The sequence below is a fragment of the Bombina bombina genome, chromosome 11 (assembly GCF_027579735.1).
Source record: "Bombina bombina isolate aBomBom1 chromosome 11, aBomBom1.pri, whole genome shotgun sequence".
NCBI lineage: Eukaryota > Metazoa > Chordata > Amphibia > Anura > Bombinatoridae > Bombina > Bombina bombina.
The window spans coordinates 132018006-132036477 of NC_069509.1; the positions used below are offsets into that span (position 1 = coordinate 132018006).

The 18472-nt window shown below is 40.0% G+C and overlaps 1 protein-coding gene across 1 annotated transcript in view; it reads right to left on the reverse strand.

Moving 5' to 3' along the window:
• The window catches only part of LOC128641853 (ankyrin repeat and fibronectin type-III domain-containing protein 1-like), a 258194-nt gene that overhangs the window by 156416 nt on the left and 83306 nt on the right, over positions 1–18472 (reverse strand). The window contains exons 5-6 of the mRNA XM_053694414.1: positions 2741–2854; positions 816–913 (exon numbers count right to left, since the gene is read on the reverse strand). Of these exons, the coding sequence (XP_053550389.1) occupies positions 816–913; positions 2741–2854 (212 nt within the window). The remainder of the gene's footprint in view (positions 1–815; positions 914–2740; positions 2855–18472) is intronic.

Genomic DNA, 18472 nt, shown 5'->3' on the forward strand with positions numbered 1-18472 from the left:
AACTATCCACTGAGGGTATATGAAATATCTTCTAACATCTCTCTCTCCTTACCCTCTCCTTGAGGAGGCAAAGAACTACTGGGAGAGGAGGGGAAGTAGGAGGGATATATATAATGCTCTGGTGGGGTGTCTTTGCCTCCTCCTGGTGGCCAGGTGATGTAATCCCAAGAGTAAGGATCATGGACTCACTACCATTAGAAATATATGTACCTAGCCTGATTATCAAATCAAACTTTAACAAAAACTTATCAGACACTTTTTTGAGTGGGTGATTACATAGATCATAATTTAAGCCATTTAATTAATACTTTCTATAGTTATAAGCGTTTCAAAATGGAGCGACTTATCAAACTGGAAAAGACAACATTATGTTAGGGTTGTGCAGTTCTATTAGTGTGAAGTGTGTTTATAAAACATACAAATGTCTCCCTTGGCCTCTTGATTGGTATCTTGGTGACTCAGTATACAGATATCTGGAATATAACATAAACCTGTATCTTTAAAGACATAATAGATAGCCCTGACAAAGTGCTGAGGATACGGCATGAAACGCGTAGGCCTGGACTCTTGTTTGTCTAACTACAAGTGACTGCAGAGCATGTACGGTATGTGTTTAACAACTGCTTAATAAAAGCTATGTTTTACTTTCTCAAGAAAGTTTGCTTGGATTAATTTTTGCTTTTTTCTATAAAGACGTAAGGTTTGCAAGCAGATGATATCATGGTCCAAGAGTTTATTTATTTATTTTTTTATAAACTTTAATTTGATTTTTATGTATCATGTGAGCAGTTTTGTATTACATTCTATTTACTCACTGAAATTAATCCTCTAATGTTCAGCTGTAGATTTCGCAGTTTCTCAATGACAACTTCTCCCACGTTTGGGGAGAATGTAGAGTTAAGACTCCATTCCACTAAAAAAAAATAAAAAAAATAATAAAACACAAAATTAATATTATTCTGATCAAATTATGAACCGTTCTGTTTACAAAACTGGGTGAATTAAAGGGACTGTAAACTCCCAAAACTTTTACTATTTAGATAGAGAATGCAATTATAAAGGATCATAGGACTTCCAGGCCGTGCAATTTTAAAGGCTCATAGGACCTCATGTGCGTGCACATGTCTTTAGCAGTCTATGGCATCAGTGTTGTAGCAAAGATATACATTTTAGCAAATAACTCTGCCATCGAGTCCTAATGACACATGCATAGTTCTGAGTTCCTATAAACCTACCTAGTTTGCTCTTCAAGAAACGATACCAAGATAACAAAGCAGAAATTAAAAGATTGATAAAACTAAACACTCTTTTAATTTTAGTTTAATTTTGACTTTACTCTCCCTTTAATTAAATAATGAATTAATTTATGAATTAATTAAAGGGACATTCCAGACAAAATTGGAATCCACATGAATGCATTTCAGTTTTGATTGAAGCATTTTCTTACTATACATGTATTAGCAAAAATGCTTCTAATAAAATCTATAGCTGTTTCAACAGTGTGTTTAAAGGGACATAAAACTCATATGCTAAATCACTTGAAATTGATGCAGTATAACTGTAAAAAGCTGACAGGAAAATATCACCTGAGCATCTCTATGTGAAAAAGGAAGATATTTTACCTCACAACTTCCTCAGCTCACCAGAGTAATTTCTATGTAAAAAGTTATACTCAGCTGCTGTCCAGCTGCAGGTAAAAAAATAAACAAAACAAAAAAAACATGAAAAAATGAACAGCAGCCAATCAGCATCAGCAGTGCTGAGGTCATGAACTCTTTTACTGTGATCTCATGAGATTTCCCTTAACTCTCATGAGATTTTATAGTAAACTTCCTTAAACTGAATAAGGAAATAAGATGAGTGTGCCTGAAAGCTCACTCCCTTAGCTGTCCCAGGACAGACATACTGATTTGCTGCCTAGAAGTCCTTTACAATGGGATGTGGCTACTGAGGAACTTTTGAGGTAAAATATCTTTCTTTTTTACATAGAGATGTTCAGGTGATATTTTCTAGGCAGCTTTTTACAGCTATGCTGCATCACTTTCAAGTGTTTCAACATTTGGGTAGCATGGCCCTTTAAGTATGCACCGTTCACCAACATTTTAATCACAGCACTTGCTCAGAGAGCCTAAGGTGCTTCCGCCATCTGGTATTGACTCAATTTGTTAATTGCTGACATGATATAAGCCCCACTGGTGCTCTGAGCAGCTGCAGTATTTAACATGCTGGTGCACTGAGAATATCTAGCTATGCTTCACATGCACGTTGTTAGTAATAAAACAGTGATAACTTTTACTGGTATTTTTGCCAGTACATGTGTAATGCAAATATGTTTCTTTTCATAATGTCCCTTTAATTAATTTATTAATTAACTTTTCATTCATTATATTGACTGAGATTAAATTGTGGTTCCTGCAAATATTTACTCTTCAAGAGTCCATAAACCCCGTTATATGAAAATCACCTTCAAACAACAATCCTGCTGAGAGTGCTGGCGGTGTTCTGTATCATGTCATTGATGACTCGAGTTGTATCATGCATGCGCATTAACATTTTGACAATATGTCCCTCTGTTTATTTTTCAACAAAAACAACTAGGTTTGCCTAAACTACTTTACTTACCCATTTGTTTTAAGAAGCAACAGAACAAAATTTATAAAAGCGTATCTTTTGGGAAGGCTGAAACTGAATTAGTGTAATACAGTAAACTGCATGGGTATACGCATCAGTGGTCCCTCACCTTTGTATTTTGTGACGACTGCAGAGTTGACGCTCAGTGGTTCCTGGTATGTGACCTGCAGGGTGGTGCTGCTAGTTACTGCTAGGCACACATTGGTTGGAGGGTCCGGTACACCTGTACAAAGGTAAAAATAGACAATTAAGCATTCTGGTTTTTGGAAAACTTGGGAAACAAATGCAATTTCTTGGGTCATCCAACACAGACATTAAATCAGAGATGTCATAACCAGTCAGGGGACCAAACACAGCCCTCCAGTTCACTACTTGGTCATCTTGTCTGTAGAATACCATTCCATGTACTCTACAGTCTAGATTCACAGTTACTTGTGAGGTTGCTGAGAAATCATGTTCACCTATCTTTCGAAGTGTATTATTAGGGAGAACGCAGAGAGGCCTATCTATCAAGCCGTTAACTTTGTTGCATTCGACAGCACCAATACGCTCACCTAACATTGCCTAACATCGCGGCCGTGGACCTGAATACAATCTCCATAATTATAAAAAAAAGCCGGCAAAAAGCCGAGCAACAAGTACGGGGCGATGAGCAGCGGACTGTTGTTAACTAACAGTCATCGATCTCGCTGCTATTAATTTTGGCAGCCACCAGTGGGCACTACAGCAGAGTGCTAATTGAGCATGGGAAATGTTATTACAATGAGTAAAGTATTAGCATTTGAGAGGATTTCTGAGTGTGCACTAAAACACTATGCACAGTGTGAGACAGACTTGACACTTTGTTTGTACAGTGTGTGCCTGAGTCATGTGCATTTTCTGTGGACGTCTGTGATGGTGTGTGCGTATGTCTGTGCTTTTTCTATGGGTGTCTCTTTGAGGGTGTGTGTATGTATGTCTGTGTATTTTCTCTGGATGCCTCTGTGAGGGTGGGTGTGTATGTCTCTGTGTTTTCTGTGGATGTCTCTGTGAGGGTGTGTGTGTGTATGTGTGTTTGTCTGTGTATGTCTCTGTGAGGGTGTGTGTTTTCTGTGGGTGTCTCTGTGAGGGGGTGTATATGTCTGTGCATTTTCAGTGGGTGTCTCTGTGAGAGTGTGTGTAGATCTTTGTGTGTTTTCTGTGGATGTCTCAGTGAGGGTGTGTATGTATGTCTTTCTGTGTTTTATGTGGTTGTCTCTCTGTGTGTGTATGTTTTTGTGTGTTTTCTGTGGGTGTGTGTGTGTCTTTGTGTGTTTTCTGAGGCTGTCTCTATCAGTGTTTCCTTGGGTGTATGTGCATGTTTGTGTTTGAGTTTGGGTGTGTCCATTGTCTTTTCCATTTTAGGACATTTTGACCTTACTACTGATTATTCACACCTTTCTACAGACTTTGAGACTAATAATGAGACCTTTCTGGAAGTCACCAATCCACCATTTAACCTTTAAATTATTGATTAGGCAGTTCAGGGCCCTTTCTTTCAGCCACTGCATGCCGTTGTCATCATATAGTTGGCATCTTCCTTGACAAAAAGATAATCAGAACTCCATATTTTGTTTTGTAAATCTCCTTTTTTGACAAAACTGTAGTCTACCTCCTTACTTGTCAGGTCAATGTAAACAAGTTCTGAGTGTCTGTTTGGGTGTCTGTGTCTGAGTGTGTTTCTTTGCGTGTCTGCTAGAGTGTCTATATGTGAATCCTTATGTGTAAGTGTGTGTTTCAGTGTATAAGTGTGTCTGTGTGTTTCTGTGTTTGTGTGTTACTACCTACTTTACAACATTTCCAAGTTTGACTACACTTAAGAATTGTTCTAATAGCCCTATCAAAATAAAAAAAGCCCCCCAAAATAAAAAAAACCCTAGCCTAAACTAAACTACCAATAGCCCTTAAAAGGGCCTTTTGCGGGGCATTGCCCCAAGAAATCAGCTCTTTTACCTGAAAAGAAAATACAAACAACCCCCCAACAGTAAAACCCACCACCCACACAACCAACCCCCCAAATAATACCCTAACTAAAAAAACCTAAGCCCCCCATTGCCCTGAAAATCCACTTATAGTTTTGAAGATCCGACATCCATCATCAACGAAGCCGGGAGAAGTCCTCATCGAAGCAGCAAGAAGTCCTCAACGAAGCTGGGAGAAGTCTTTATCCAAGCCGTACTCCAGACGGGCAGAAGTCTTCATCTAGACGGCATCTTCTATCTTCATCCATCCGGCGTGAAGCGGGTCCATTTTCAAGACATCCGACGTGGAGCATCCTCTTCTTTCCGACGACTAACGACGAATGAAGATTCCTTTAAATGACATCATCCAAGATGGCGTCCCTTAAATTACGATTGGCTGATAGCATTCTATCAGCCAATCGGAATTAAGGTTGAAAAAACCCTATTGGCTGATGCAATCAGCCAATAGGATTGAACTTCAATCCTATTGGCTGATCCAATCAGCCAATAGGATTGAGCTTGCATTCTATTGGCTGTTCCAATCAGCCAATAGGATTTGAGCAGCCCTCATCCTATTGGCTGTTCCAATCAGCCAATAGGATGAGAGCTCAATCCTATTGGCTGATTGGAACAGTCAATAGGATGAGAGCTGCTCAAATACTATTTGCTGATTGGAACAGCCAATAGGATTTTAGTGGCTCTAATCCTATTGGCTGATTGGAACCTTTCAGCCAATAGGAATACAAGGGACGCCATCTTGGATGACTTAACTTGCATTCAAGATCCAGTTTACGGCGGAGACCGTATTGAAGAGGAACTCCTCGTCGGATGTCTTCAGGATGGACTCGCTCCGCGCCGGAGGGATGAAGATAGAAGAGGCTGCATGGATGAAGACTTCGCCGGCTGGGTGAAGATGGATGAGGCCACCCGGATGAAGACTTCTTGCCACCCAGATGAAGACTTCTTGCCGGCAGGATGGATCCTTCAAGCGGAACTTCAAGAACTGTAAGTGGATCGTCTGGGGTTAGTGTTAGGTTTAGAGTAGGGTCTGGGCAGTAAAAGAGCTAAATGCCCTTTTAAGGGAAATGCCCATAGAAATGCCCTTTTCAGGGCAATCGGGAGCTCAGGTTTTTTAGATAGGGTTTTTATTTGGGGGGGTGGTTGTGTGGTTGGTGGGTTTTACTGTTGGGGAGTGGGGAGTGTTTGTATTTTTCTTTACAGGTAAAAGAGCTGATTTCTTTGGGACAATGCCCCGCAAAAGGGCCATTGGTATTTTATTGTAGGCTATGGGTTTTTTTATTTTGGGGGGGCTTTTTATTTTGATAGGGCTATTAGATTAGGTGTTATTTGTTATTATTTTGTTAAATAAATTAAAGTTTATTTTTGATACTGTGGTTTGTTTGTTTTTGTAACTTAGTTGTTTTTTCTTTGTAACTTAGTAATTTTTTAATGTAGATTTAAGTGATTTGAGTAGGGTTAATTTTTTTTTAATATGTAATATAGTTATTTTAATTGGTAGTTTAATTTAGTTTTAGTATAATAGCTAGGGTAGGTTAATTAATAGTTTAATATAGTTAAATTTAATTGCAGGATAATAGTTAGGGTAGGTTAATTAATAGTTTAATTTAATTCTACAGGTAAGTTTTAATTTATTATAAGAGAGGGATGTTAATGTAAAGTTAGCAGGCTGTTAGGTTTAGGGGTTAATAGCTTAATTTAGTTTATGGCGATGTGAGGGGCTGGTGGTTTAGGGGTTAATAGGTTTAGTTAGTGGTAGTGATGTGGGAGGCCAGGGGTTTAGGGATTAATACATTTATTTCGTTGCAGTGGGGTCCGGGAGTGGCGGGATAGGGGTTAATACATTTATTTAGGTTGTGGCAGGGTTGGGGAGCGGTGGAATAGGGATTAATAACATTATTTATGTTGCGGCGATGTTTGGGGTGGCAGATTAGGGGTGTTTAGACTTGGGGCTTATGTTAGGGTGTTAGGTGTGAACTTTACTGGTTTTCTACCATAGAAATCAATGCTTTCAGACCCCCACTGATTCCTATGGCATCCGCGGCCTCCAGGGTGGTAGATTGAAAACCAGGTACGCTGGGTAGGAATAGCCGCGAGCGTACCGGTTAACTATTTGATAACTTTTAAAAAGTGTCAAACAGTGCTGAATGTGTATTCAGAACATCTGTAATGACGTAAGCATCGATCTGTGTCGGATTGAGACCGGCGGATCGTATGTTATGTCACAGATTTCTACTTTTGCCGGTCTGTAGGCTTTGATAACTAAGTCGAATCAAGCTTGCAACAATAACGCTGCGGAATTCCAGCGTATTTCAGGTTGACGGCTTGATAGATATACCCCAGAATATTAACATTTATAACATAGTAGATCAGGTTGAAAAAAGACAGAAGTCCATCGAGTGCATACCCACAAAAATCTCCAGTTGAGCTCAAATTAATCCCATTAAAAAGGTGACCTATTTAATACAAGCAATCATATCCCTAAATTCAGTTTCTAACCAGAAATGTATCCAAATCATTTTAAATGTATCTAAGGTATTGGCATTCACTACCTCCTTTTTTATTGCTCTTACAGTGAAAAAATGTTTCCGTTGCAGATTAAAGTGCCATAAAACATGTTGAGATCTATGCATATCCTAAAAGGGCTAATAAAGTAAAACTAGTTTGCATAAAAAAATTGTTTAAAAATTGCTGGCAAGTATTTTAAAATCATTTTCAAAAATAAGCAAAAATACTTAAATAGCCATGCTGTCTGGAGCAGTCTGCTCCACCCCCCCCCTTATCAGTGTTTAGACACAGGCAGAGTTCACAGCTTCTAGAAATGCTACAGCAGATAATCACTGTGCACTTTTGCATTCTACAAAATCAACAATAGATATAGATACAGCCATAAAAGGAAATGTGTGGGGGGAGTTAGAGCTTTACAATTCAGAAACATAAAAGAAAGGGTTAATGGCGAGGCACTGCAGTATAAATTTGCAGGTAAAATAATTAAATTACATATTATTATATTTTGTCTCTATACCAACTTGTTTTATGTCCTTTTAAATCTACTTTCCTCTAGCCTTTAATTGTGACCTCTTGTCACAAACAATTTTCTTGGAATAAATAGAGCTTTTACCATCTCTGTATATGGGCCTTGAATATATTTATATAAAGTAGTCATATCACCTCTCAAGCGCCTTTTTTTCTAGAGAAAACAGACCCAGTTTGGCTAACCTCTCCTCATAGCTATGTTTAAAGCCCAATACATGAAATCTCGCACATGACAAGAATGTATTAGTAATTGGATAAAACAAACAAGCTCAGCATCTTCTGAAACACGTTAAATGTAAATGTTTAGAAGTGTAGAATATCTACATGACTGCTTGAGTCTTGCGGGAAAGAACAAGAAGCATCTCAGGAACCGTGTAGCCAGAACAAGGAACTGAGTGTGGGAAATCTGAAGTTCTGGGGCGTTATTGGAGTTTTTCACCTAAACCTTCACCTAAATACTCCATTGCCATTGTGAAATATCTCATCTTGCATTCATGTCTCATTTTTATTTCAAAGCTAACAAGGTTGTCTCGTTTCTCATTTGCGCACATTTCAGTGGACAGCTTTAAAGATCATATATTTTTCCTATTTTAATTACTTTGTTCTGAAATGTTTTGAAGGCCTTTTTATGATGCCATTTCCTTGACAGGTGACTGCAAGCCAAATGTGGCTCCATTGATTCTAATGGAGATGATCTCACAGATAAGATTGTGATTTACAGGCCGGGAAAATAGTAGTTTTTGATAATTTTATTTTGGAAAAAAAATATTAAAAAGGGAGTTTGGATTTTGGAATTCTGAAATTGGGGATTTGTACCAAAAACAAAATATATGCTTACCAGATAAATTCCTTTCTTTCTGGCAGGGAGAGTCCACAACTTCATTCCTTACTGCTGGGAAATACAACACCTGGCCACCAGGAGGAGGCAAAGACACCCCAGCCAAAGGCTTAACTATCCCTCCCAGTTCCCCGAAACCTCCCACTCATTTGGCCGAGTGAACAAGGAAAAGTAGGAGAAACTTTAGGGTATAAAGGTGCCATAAGAAAGTATAAAAAGGGAGCTGCCCAAACAAAATATCTTACGGGCGGGGTCGTGGATTCTCCCTTCCAGGAAAGAAACAAATTTATCTGGTAAGCATAAATTTTGTTTTCTTTCCATAAGGCAGGGAGAGTCCATGACTTCATTCCTTACTGTTGAGAAAACCATACCCAAGCTCCAGAGGACACTAAAGTATTAATGGGAGGGAACAAAAAAGGGGCAGACCATAATATGAAGGCACCACAGCCTGCAAAACCTTTCTCCCAAAAGCTGCTTCAGCTGAAGCAAACACATCAAACTTGTAAAATTTAGAAAAAGTATGTAAGGAGGACCAGGTAGCCGCCTAACAAATCTGCTTCATAGAGGTCTTGTTCTTAAAAGCCCAGGAAGAAGCTACTGCTCTAGAAGAATGAGCCATAATCCTTTCAGAAGGCTGTTGTCCCGCTGTCTCATAAGCTAGGCGCATGACATTCCTCAACCAGAAAGACAAGAAAGACATAGGGCCTTCTGTCCCCTAAGTTTACCTGCATAGATGACAAACAAAGATGAAGATTGTCTGAACTCCTTAGTAGCCTGAATGTAAAATTTCAAGGCACGAACCACATCTAGATTGTGAAGCAAACGTTCCTTTACCGAGGAAGGATTGGGACACAAGGAAGGAACAACAATCTTTTGATTAATGTTCCGATCTGACACCACCTTAGGAAGGAAACCTAACTTAGTATGTAAAACCACCATATCAGCGGGAAAAACAAGGTAAAGGGGATCAAACTGCAAGGAAGAAATCTCCGAGACCCTGCGAGCAGAGGCAATAGCCAACAGAAACAGAACCTTCCAGGATAACAGTTTAATGTTAACAGTATGCAATGGCTCAAACGGAGCCTGCTGCAACACACGAAGAACAAGGTTGAGACTCCAAGGCGGAGTAACCCTTCTAAACACAGGCCTGATCCTAGTCAGGGCCTTAACAAAGGACTGCACATACGGAAGCTCAGCCAATCTCTTGTGCAGCAACACCGACAGGGCTGATAGCTGTCCCTTCAGGAAACTAGCAGATAGACCCTTCTCCACTCCTTCCTGGAGAAAGGATAACAATAACCCTAAGCCAAGAAAAACCATGCGCTTCACACCAGTGCAGATAAGTCCACCACACCTTATTGTAGATGAGTCGAGTAACCGGCTTACAAGCTTGAATCAAAGTGTCAATAACACTCTCAGAGAAACTTCTATTGGCTAAGAATAAGCATTCAATCTCAACGCAGTTAGTCTCAGAGAATCTAGATTTTGACGTAGGAAGGGACCCTGTAATAGCAGGTCCCTGCGACAGGGTAACCTCCATGGAGGAGATGAGGACATCCCTACCAGATAAGCAAAACAAGTCCTTCGCGGCCAGGATGGAACAATTAGAATCACCAGTGCTCACTCTTGCTTGATGCGAGCCACCACACGGGGGAGAAGAGGTAATTGAGGAAATAGATACATGAGTCTCAACCTCCAGGGAACCGCTAGAGCATCGATTAGTTCTGCTTGAGGATCCCTCGATCTCAAGCCGTACCTAGGTAGTTTGGCATTTAGATGGGAGGCCATGAGGTCTATCTCTGGCATCCCCCATCTGGAGCATATCTCTGCAAATACCTCGGGGTGGAGAGACCATTCCCCCGGGTGAAAAGATTGCCTGCTGAGGAAGTCTTCTTCCCAGTTGTCCACACTCGGAATGTGGATAGCTGAAAGCATAAAGTTGTGGGTCTCCGCCCATTCCAGGATCCGAAAAACCTCTCTCATCGCTAAGGATCTCCTCGTTCCTCCCTGATGGTTGATGTAGGCTACCGAAGTTATAATGTCCGATTGGAATCTGATAAACTGGGATGAACCCAGAAGGGGCCAAGCGTTCAGGGCATTAAATATTGCCCGAAGTTCCAAGATATTGATCGGCAACGTGGACTCCTCCTGAGTCCACAGCCCCTTTGCCTTCCTGGCACCGGCTCCCCAGCCAGATAGACTTGCGTCTGTAGTCACAATCTCCAAGGATGGTCTCAAAAAGCACGTGCCTTGGGACAGGTGATCTTGACAGAGCCACCAAGAGAGCGAATCTCAGGCTGTCCAGTATTATTGGTTGGGACAGGTCTGAATGGTCGCCATTCCATTGTCTCAGCATGCATAGTTGTAAGGGTCTGAGATGGAATCTAGCAAAGGGAATGATGTCCATACAAGACAAACACTGGGCCACTGAAGGACTTAGGGAGGCCTGGAGGACAACGCAAGCTGATGTTAGCTTGCAACAACTCTGATCCGTTAGAAAGATCTTCATGGCACACTTTTTATTCTTTTCCACATAAACAATACTCTAGAATAGATGATATTTTTACGGATGTCACAGGTCTTTCATTGTTTACTTCCACCCATATTACCCCCATAACGTGGTCAGACCACGCGTCAGTCATCGGGGTCCTCCGGTGGCCTGCTAAGCCCATACACGATTATATCTGGAAAATAGACGACCAAATACTAACAGACCCCAATACCGCACAACAAATTTCCAAATCCCTAACAGAATATTTTATCAACAATAACACAACAGGGATAACACCGTCGTCTCTATGGGAGGCACATAAATGTGTAATACGGGGCAAACTAATGTCAATCAAGGCATCTATTAATAAACAACGGCGCAAACAAACTGAAAACTTTGTCACCAACATAGAGATACTAGAGAGCCAACACAAAAAAACATCCTACAGACCACACACTATTATTAGCTATTCAAAAAGAGAAAGACAAATTAGCAACCCACATAAATAAAGAACATAAAAGACAAGCATTACGCTTACAACAACGGAATTATGAGGGGCAAAACAAACCAGGCAGGCAGATCACTGGCAAGATACCTAAGGCTAAAACATCAAAAAAATTATATCCTCCATATTAGAGACGGAGGAGGCAAGGTACACCACTCCACACAAACAATCACTAAAATATTCCAAAAATACTTTAAAAATCTATACAACTTGCATAATGAACCGGTATCCAGCTCGTACACCATAGAAAATAAAACAAACGACATAAACACCTACCTCACATCATTGAATATGCCACAGCTCTCAGAGGATCAACAATCACAACTAGACGCCCCTTTAACGCTTGAAGAAATTAAAAAGGTGATTAAAGATCAAACAAGGCACCAGGTCCAGATGGATTCAGTAATCAATACTATAAGTTATTCCAAGAGGAACTACTCCCCCACATTACTTCCTATTTTAATCATATCGACGAAATACAAAAGTTCTCTCCCAGCTCACTGGAAGCCCACATTATTCTACTCCCCAAACCCAATAAAGCCTTAGATGACCCATCTCATTATAGACCCATATCCCTAATAAATTCAGATGTGAAAATATTCGCGAAGGTCCTTGCTAATAGACTGAATGGCGTGCTCCCAGATTTAATACATCAGGACCAGGTGGGTTTCGTCCCTAAGAGGGAGGCAAAAGACAACACGGTCAGGGCCCTTAATCTAATCCAATATATGAAAGATAAAGACATACCAGGCATATTATTGTCTATAGACGCAGAGAAGGCCTTTGACCGTGTTGGCTGGGACTTCCTGAAGGCCACATTACACACTATGGGATTGGGACCTAAGATTCTTAATAGAATTTTCGCCCTATATACGAACCCCACAGCTAAATTAATGATCAACGGCACGTTGTCTAGCCCTTTCGAAATAAAAAACGGAACACGTCAAGGTTGCCCCCTGTCCCCGCTCCTCTTTGCTTGCTTTATAGAAACACTAGCCACAAAAATTCGACAAAATCCATCGGTCCAAGGTATCCAGGTAGACACACAAACGTACACAATCTCACTATTTGCCGATGATATCTTATTCACTATAACAAACCCAGAAAACTCAATACCTCCCTTACTACGAGAATTCGATAAATTCAATTTAATATCAAATTTCCTGATCAACGCCTCTAAAACTGAAGTTTTAAACATCAACTTAGACGAACAGACCCTAGCTAGAACAAAAGCAGTCATGCCTTTCACCTGGTGCCCTCATGCCCTTCATTACTTAGGTATAGATTTATCTACATCAATAGAGAACACATTCAAACTCAACTATGTCCCTATTCAAAAGACCATAATAAGAGACCTATCCTCATGGCTTTCAAAAAAAATATCCTGGATGGGGAGGATAAATGTTTTAAAAATGAACATTTTTCCAAGGCTCTTATACATTATGCAAGCTCTCCCGATCCCAATCCCCAAAAACTACATCTTAGCCACGCAGAAAGCTTTTAGCGATTATGTGTGGCGCAAACGTCCCCCAAGAATAAACCGTAAAATCATGCAAACCCCAAAATCAGAAGGTGGAATGGGAATACCCAATATAGAAAAATATCGCCAAGCCATTTTCTTACAGAGGGTTGTAGATTGGTGCATACACTTTGAACATAAAAGATGGGTCCAGCTGGAACACAGTATTTCAAGTTCACCACACCTGGGAAGGCTGTGTTGGAATCCGGAGCCTGCAGCACAGAAGGCGGGCTGTGGTTCCCAATTGATAGCCGAAACATACAAAGTTTGGGACACCACACTGGTAACTCACCCGTACATATCATCGAGACCCTCTCCCTTAACATCGATAATAGACAACGGGCAATTCACCCTAGGGACTTACAATCAAAAAGAAAGCCCAGAAGCTTTCCAAAGAGATATTCCGATACATTTCATTTCTTCAAATGAAAATCTCTTATCACAAACCGAACTGATAGACAAAGGTTTCTAGTTATTTCGCAACTGGTTTTTATACACCAGGGTACACTACTTTATAACGCAACACAAGCAATTCATGAATATGGTAAGGCCTTTGACTAATTTTGAATCCCTATGCATTAGATCCCCCCCAATAACCCACACCCTTTCAACAATATATAAACTTCTAACGCAAAATCTCCCAGGTTTCACCCCCACATTCATTGAAAAATGGGAAGATGAATTAGGCATAATAATATTACCACAAACAAGCTCCAATATTTTTCAGAATATTTCCAAATCATCGATATCCCTTTCAATGCAAGAAATTAACATAAAACTTCTCCACAGATGGCACCTCTCCCCAGTTAAGCTGAACCGCCTATACAGTAACAGATACAGACATTGCTGGAGATGCGGACACGGCTATGGTAATTTAGCCCATATGTGGTGGTGGTGTAATGCAATCCAGAACCTTTGGAGAAATATCATAGGGGAAATAGAGACCATACTGAATATGCAACTACCACTAGACCCAACAATTTGGATTTTGAATCGACCCCCCAAAATTAAATCAAAACACCACAGAAAATTATTTTTCATACTGACTAATAGCATTAGATACCTCATAGCTAGAAATTGGAGATCCAAGGAAGTTCCCACTATTCTTATGTGGCAACAAAAAGTAACGGAACTATTAAATATAGAAGAATATTACTACCTCAAAAATGCCAAGATGGATATATTTGCGGAGGTGATTAATTTATGGGAACAATACATAAAGGATTGAGATTTTTAGGACATAAACAGCGGAGGTGGTACGGAACAAAAAAAAAAAAAAAAAAAAAAAACAGTCAGACCACCCATACATAACAGAAAATAATAGAAAAAGAACACATAGGCGAGGTAAATACTTAAGAATATCATTCAACAGATACACAAAGTTCTAACTTAAAGGTTAAAAATGCAGCATCTTCCTATCCTTTTTTCTCTTTCTCTCCCTCTCTCATCAATCTTTTTCCCCCTACCCCTATCCCCATCTTCCCATTTCTTTTCCTTTCCCAAGTATACTCTTTACTCATATGTGATTTTACTACAATATACAACGATTAAAAGATGTATGCTTGTTTATTACCTATCAAAATGTATGTAAAATATTGCCGATAACCTTATTAGGAAGCTGCGACTTCCACTCTGTAAGAAACTTTTTTTTTCATTGAAAATAAAATCGGTTTAAAAAAAAAAAAAAAAAAAAAAGAAATATCTTCATGGCTACCAAGTATGTGGAGTAAGAGAACTCTTTTACAAGTTTATCTTCCATCCATGTGACCGGAGAAGACTTAGAAGGAATTCCGAGTGCTCTCTTACTAGACGAAAAGATGGTGCCTGTACCAAGATATTGTCCAGGTAATATGCTACTGCGATACCTTATGTTCTGGCAACCGCTAGGAGAACTCCCAGAACCTTCATAAATAGCCTTGGAGCAGTAGCTAAGCCAAACGGAAGGGCTATGAACTGGAAGTGTTGATCCAGAAATGAAAACCTCAGGAATTGAAAGTGTTCCCTGTGTATCGGAACATGAATGTATGCATCCTTCAGGTCTATGGTAGTCATAAACTGTCCTTCCTGAACCAGAGGAAGGATTTATCTTATTGTCTCCATCTTGAAGGATGGGACACTTAGGCCTAGATTTGGAGTTCGGCGGTAGCCGTCAAAACCAGCGTTAGAGGCTCCTAACGCTGGTTTTGGCCGCCCGCTGGTATTTGGAGTCAGTGATTAAAGGGTCTAACGCTCACTTTTCAGCCGCGACTTTTCCATACCGCAGATCCCCTTACGTCAATTGCGTATCCTATCTTTTCAATGGGATCTTTCTAACGCCGGTATTTAGAGTCGTTTCTGAAGTGAGCGTTAGAGCTCTAACGACAAAACTCCAGCCGCAGGAAAATAGCAGGAGTTAAGAGCTTTCTGGCTAACGCCGGTTCATAAAGCTCTTAACTACTGTACCCTAAAGTACACTAACACCCATAAACTACCTATGTACCCCTAAACCGAGGCCCCCCCACATCGCCGACACTCGATTAAAATTTTTAACCCCTAATCTGCCGACCGCCACCTACGTTATATTTATGTACCCCTAATCTGCTGCCCCTAACCCCGCCGACCCCTGTATTATATTTATTAACCCCTAACCTGCCCCCCACAACATCGCCGCCAGCTACTTAAAATAATTAACCCCTAATCTTCCGACCGCAAAGCGCCGCCACCTACGTTATCCCTATGTACCCCTAATCTGCTACCCCTAACACCGCCGACCCCTATATTATATTTATTAACCCCTAATCTGCCCCCCACAACGTCGCCGACACCTGCCTACACTTATTAACTCCTAATCTGCCGAGCGGACCTGAGCGCTACTATAATAAAGTTATTAACCCCTAATCCGCATCACTAACCCTATCATAAATAGTATTAACCCCTAATCTGCCCTCCCTAACATCGCCGACACCTACCTTCAATTATTAACCCCTAATCTTCCGATCGGAGCTCACCGCTATTCTAATAAATGGATTAACCCCTAAAGCTAAGTCTAACCCTAACACCCCCCTAAGTTAAATATAATTTTTATCTAACGAAATAAATTAACTCTTATTAAATAAATGATTCCTATTTAAAGCTAAATACTTACCTGTAAAATAAACCCTAATATAGCTACAATATAAATTATAATTATATTATAGCTATTTTAGGATTAATATTTATTTTACAGGCAACTTTGTAATTATTTTAACCAGGTACAATAGCTATTAAATAGTTAAGAACTATTTAATAGTTACCTAGTTAAAATAATAACAAATTTACCTGTAAAATAAATCCTAACCTAAGATATAATTAAACCTAACACTACCCTATCAATAAAATAATTAAATAAACTACCTACAATTACCTACAATTAACCTAACACTACACTATCAATAAATTAATTAAACACAATTCCTACAAATAAATACAATTAAATAAACTAGCTAAAGTACAAAAAATAAAAAAGAACTAAGTTACAGAAAATAAAAAAATATTTACAAACATAAGAAAAATATTACAACAATTTTAAACTAATTACACCTACTCTAAGCCCCCTAATAAAATAACAAAGCCCCCCAAAATAAAAAATTCCCTACCCTATTCTAAATTAAAAAAGTTACAAGCTCTTTTACCTTACCAGCCCTGAACAGGGCCCTTTGCGGGGCATGCCCCAAGAATTTCAGCTCTTTTGCCTGTAAAAAAAAACATACCATACCCCCCCCCCAACATTACAACCCACCACCCACATACCCCTAATCTAACCCAAACCCCCCTTAAATAAACCTAACACTAATCCCCTGAAGATCTTCCTACCTTGTCTTCACCATCCAGGTATCACCGATCGGTCCTGGCTCCAAGATCTTCATCCAACCCAAGCGGGGGTTGGCGATCCATAATCCGGTGCTGAAGAGGTCCAGAAGAGGCTCCAAAGTCTTCCTCCTATCCGGCAAGAAGAGGACATCCGGACCGGCAAACATCTTCTCCAAGCGGCATCTTCGATCTTCTTCCATCCGGAGCGAAGCGGCAGGATCCTGAAGACCTCCAGCGCGGAACATCCATCCGGACCGACGACTGAACGACGAATGACTGTTCCTTTAAGGGACGTCATCCAAGATGGCGTCCCTCGAATTCCGATTGGCTGATAGGATTCTATCAGCCAATCGGAATTAAGGTAGGAATTTTCTGATTGGCTGATGGAATCAGCCAATCAGAATCTAGTTCAATCCGATTGGCCGATCCAATCAGCCAATCAGATTGAGCTCGCATTCTATTGGCTGATCGGAACAGCCAATAGAATGCAAGCTCAATCTGATTGGCTGATTGGATCAGCCAATCGGATTGAACTTGATTCTGATTGGCTGATTCCATCAGCCAATCAGAAAATTCCTACCTTAATTCCGATTGGCTGATAGAATCCTATCAGCCAATCGGAATTCGAGGGACGCCATCTTGGATGAAGTCCCTTAAAGGAACAGTCATTCGTCGTTCAGTCGTCGGTCCGGATGGATGTTCCGCGCTGGAGGTCTTCAGGATCCTGCCGCTTCGCTCCGGATGGAAGAAGATCGAAGATGCCGCTTGGAGAAGATGTTTGCCGGTCCGGATGTCCTCTTCTTGCCGGATAGGAGGAAGACTTTGGAGCCTCTTCTGGACCTCTTCAGCACCGGATTATGGATCGCCAACCCCCGCTTGGGTTGGATGAAGATCTTGGAGCCAGGACGGATCGGTGATACCTGGATGGTGAAGACAAGGTAGGAAGATCTTCAGGGGAGTAGTGTTAGGTGTATTTAAGGGGGGTTTGGGTTAGATTAGGGGTATGTGGGTGGTGGGTTGTAATGTTGGGGGGGGGGGTATGGTATGTTTTTTTTTACAGGCAAAAGAGCTGAAATTCTTGGGGCATGCCCCGCAAAGGGCCCTGTTCAGGGCTGGTAAGGTAAAAGAGCTTGTAACTTTTTTAATTTAGAATAGGGTAGGGAATTTTTTATTTTGGGGGGCTTTGTTATTTTATTAGGGGGCTTAGAGTAGGTGTAATTAGTTTAAAATTGTTGTAATATTTTTCTTATGTTTGTAAATATTTTTTTATTTTCTGTAACTTAGTTCTTTTTTATTTTTTGTACTTTAGCTAGTTTATTTAATTGTATTTATTTGTAGGAATTGTGTTTAATTAATTTATTGATAGTGTAGTGTTAGGTTAATTGTAGGTAATTGTAGGTAGTTTATTTAATTTATTTATTGATAGTGTAGTGTTAGGTTTTATTGTAGGTAATTGTAGGTATTTAATTTAATTAATTTAATGATAGTGTAGTGTTAGGTTTAATTATAACTTAGGTTAGGATTTATTTTACAGGTAAATTTGTTATTATTTTAACTAGGTAACTATTAAATAGTTCTTAACTATTTAATAGCTATTGTACCTGGTTAAAATAATTACAAAGTTGCC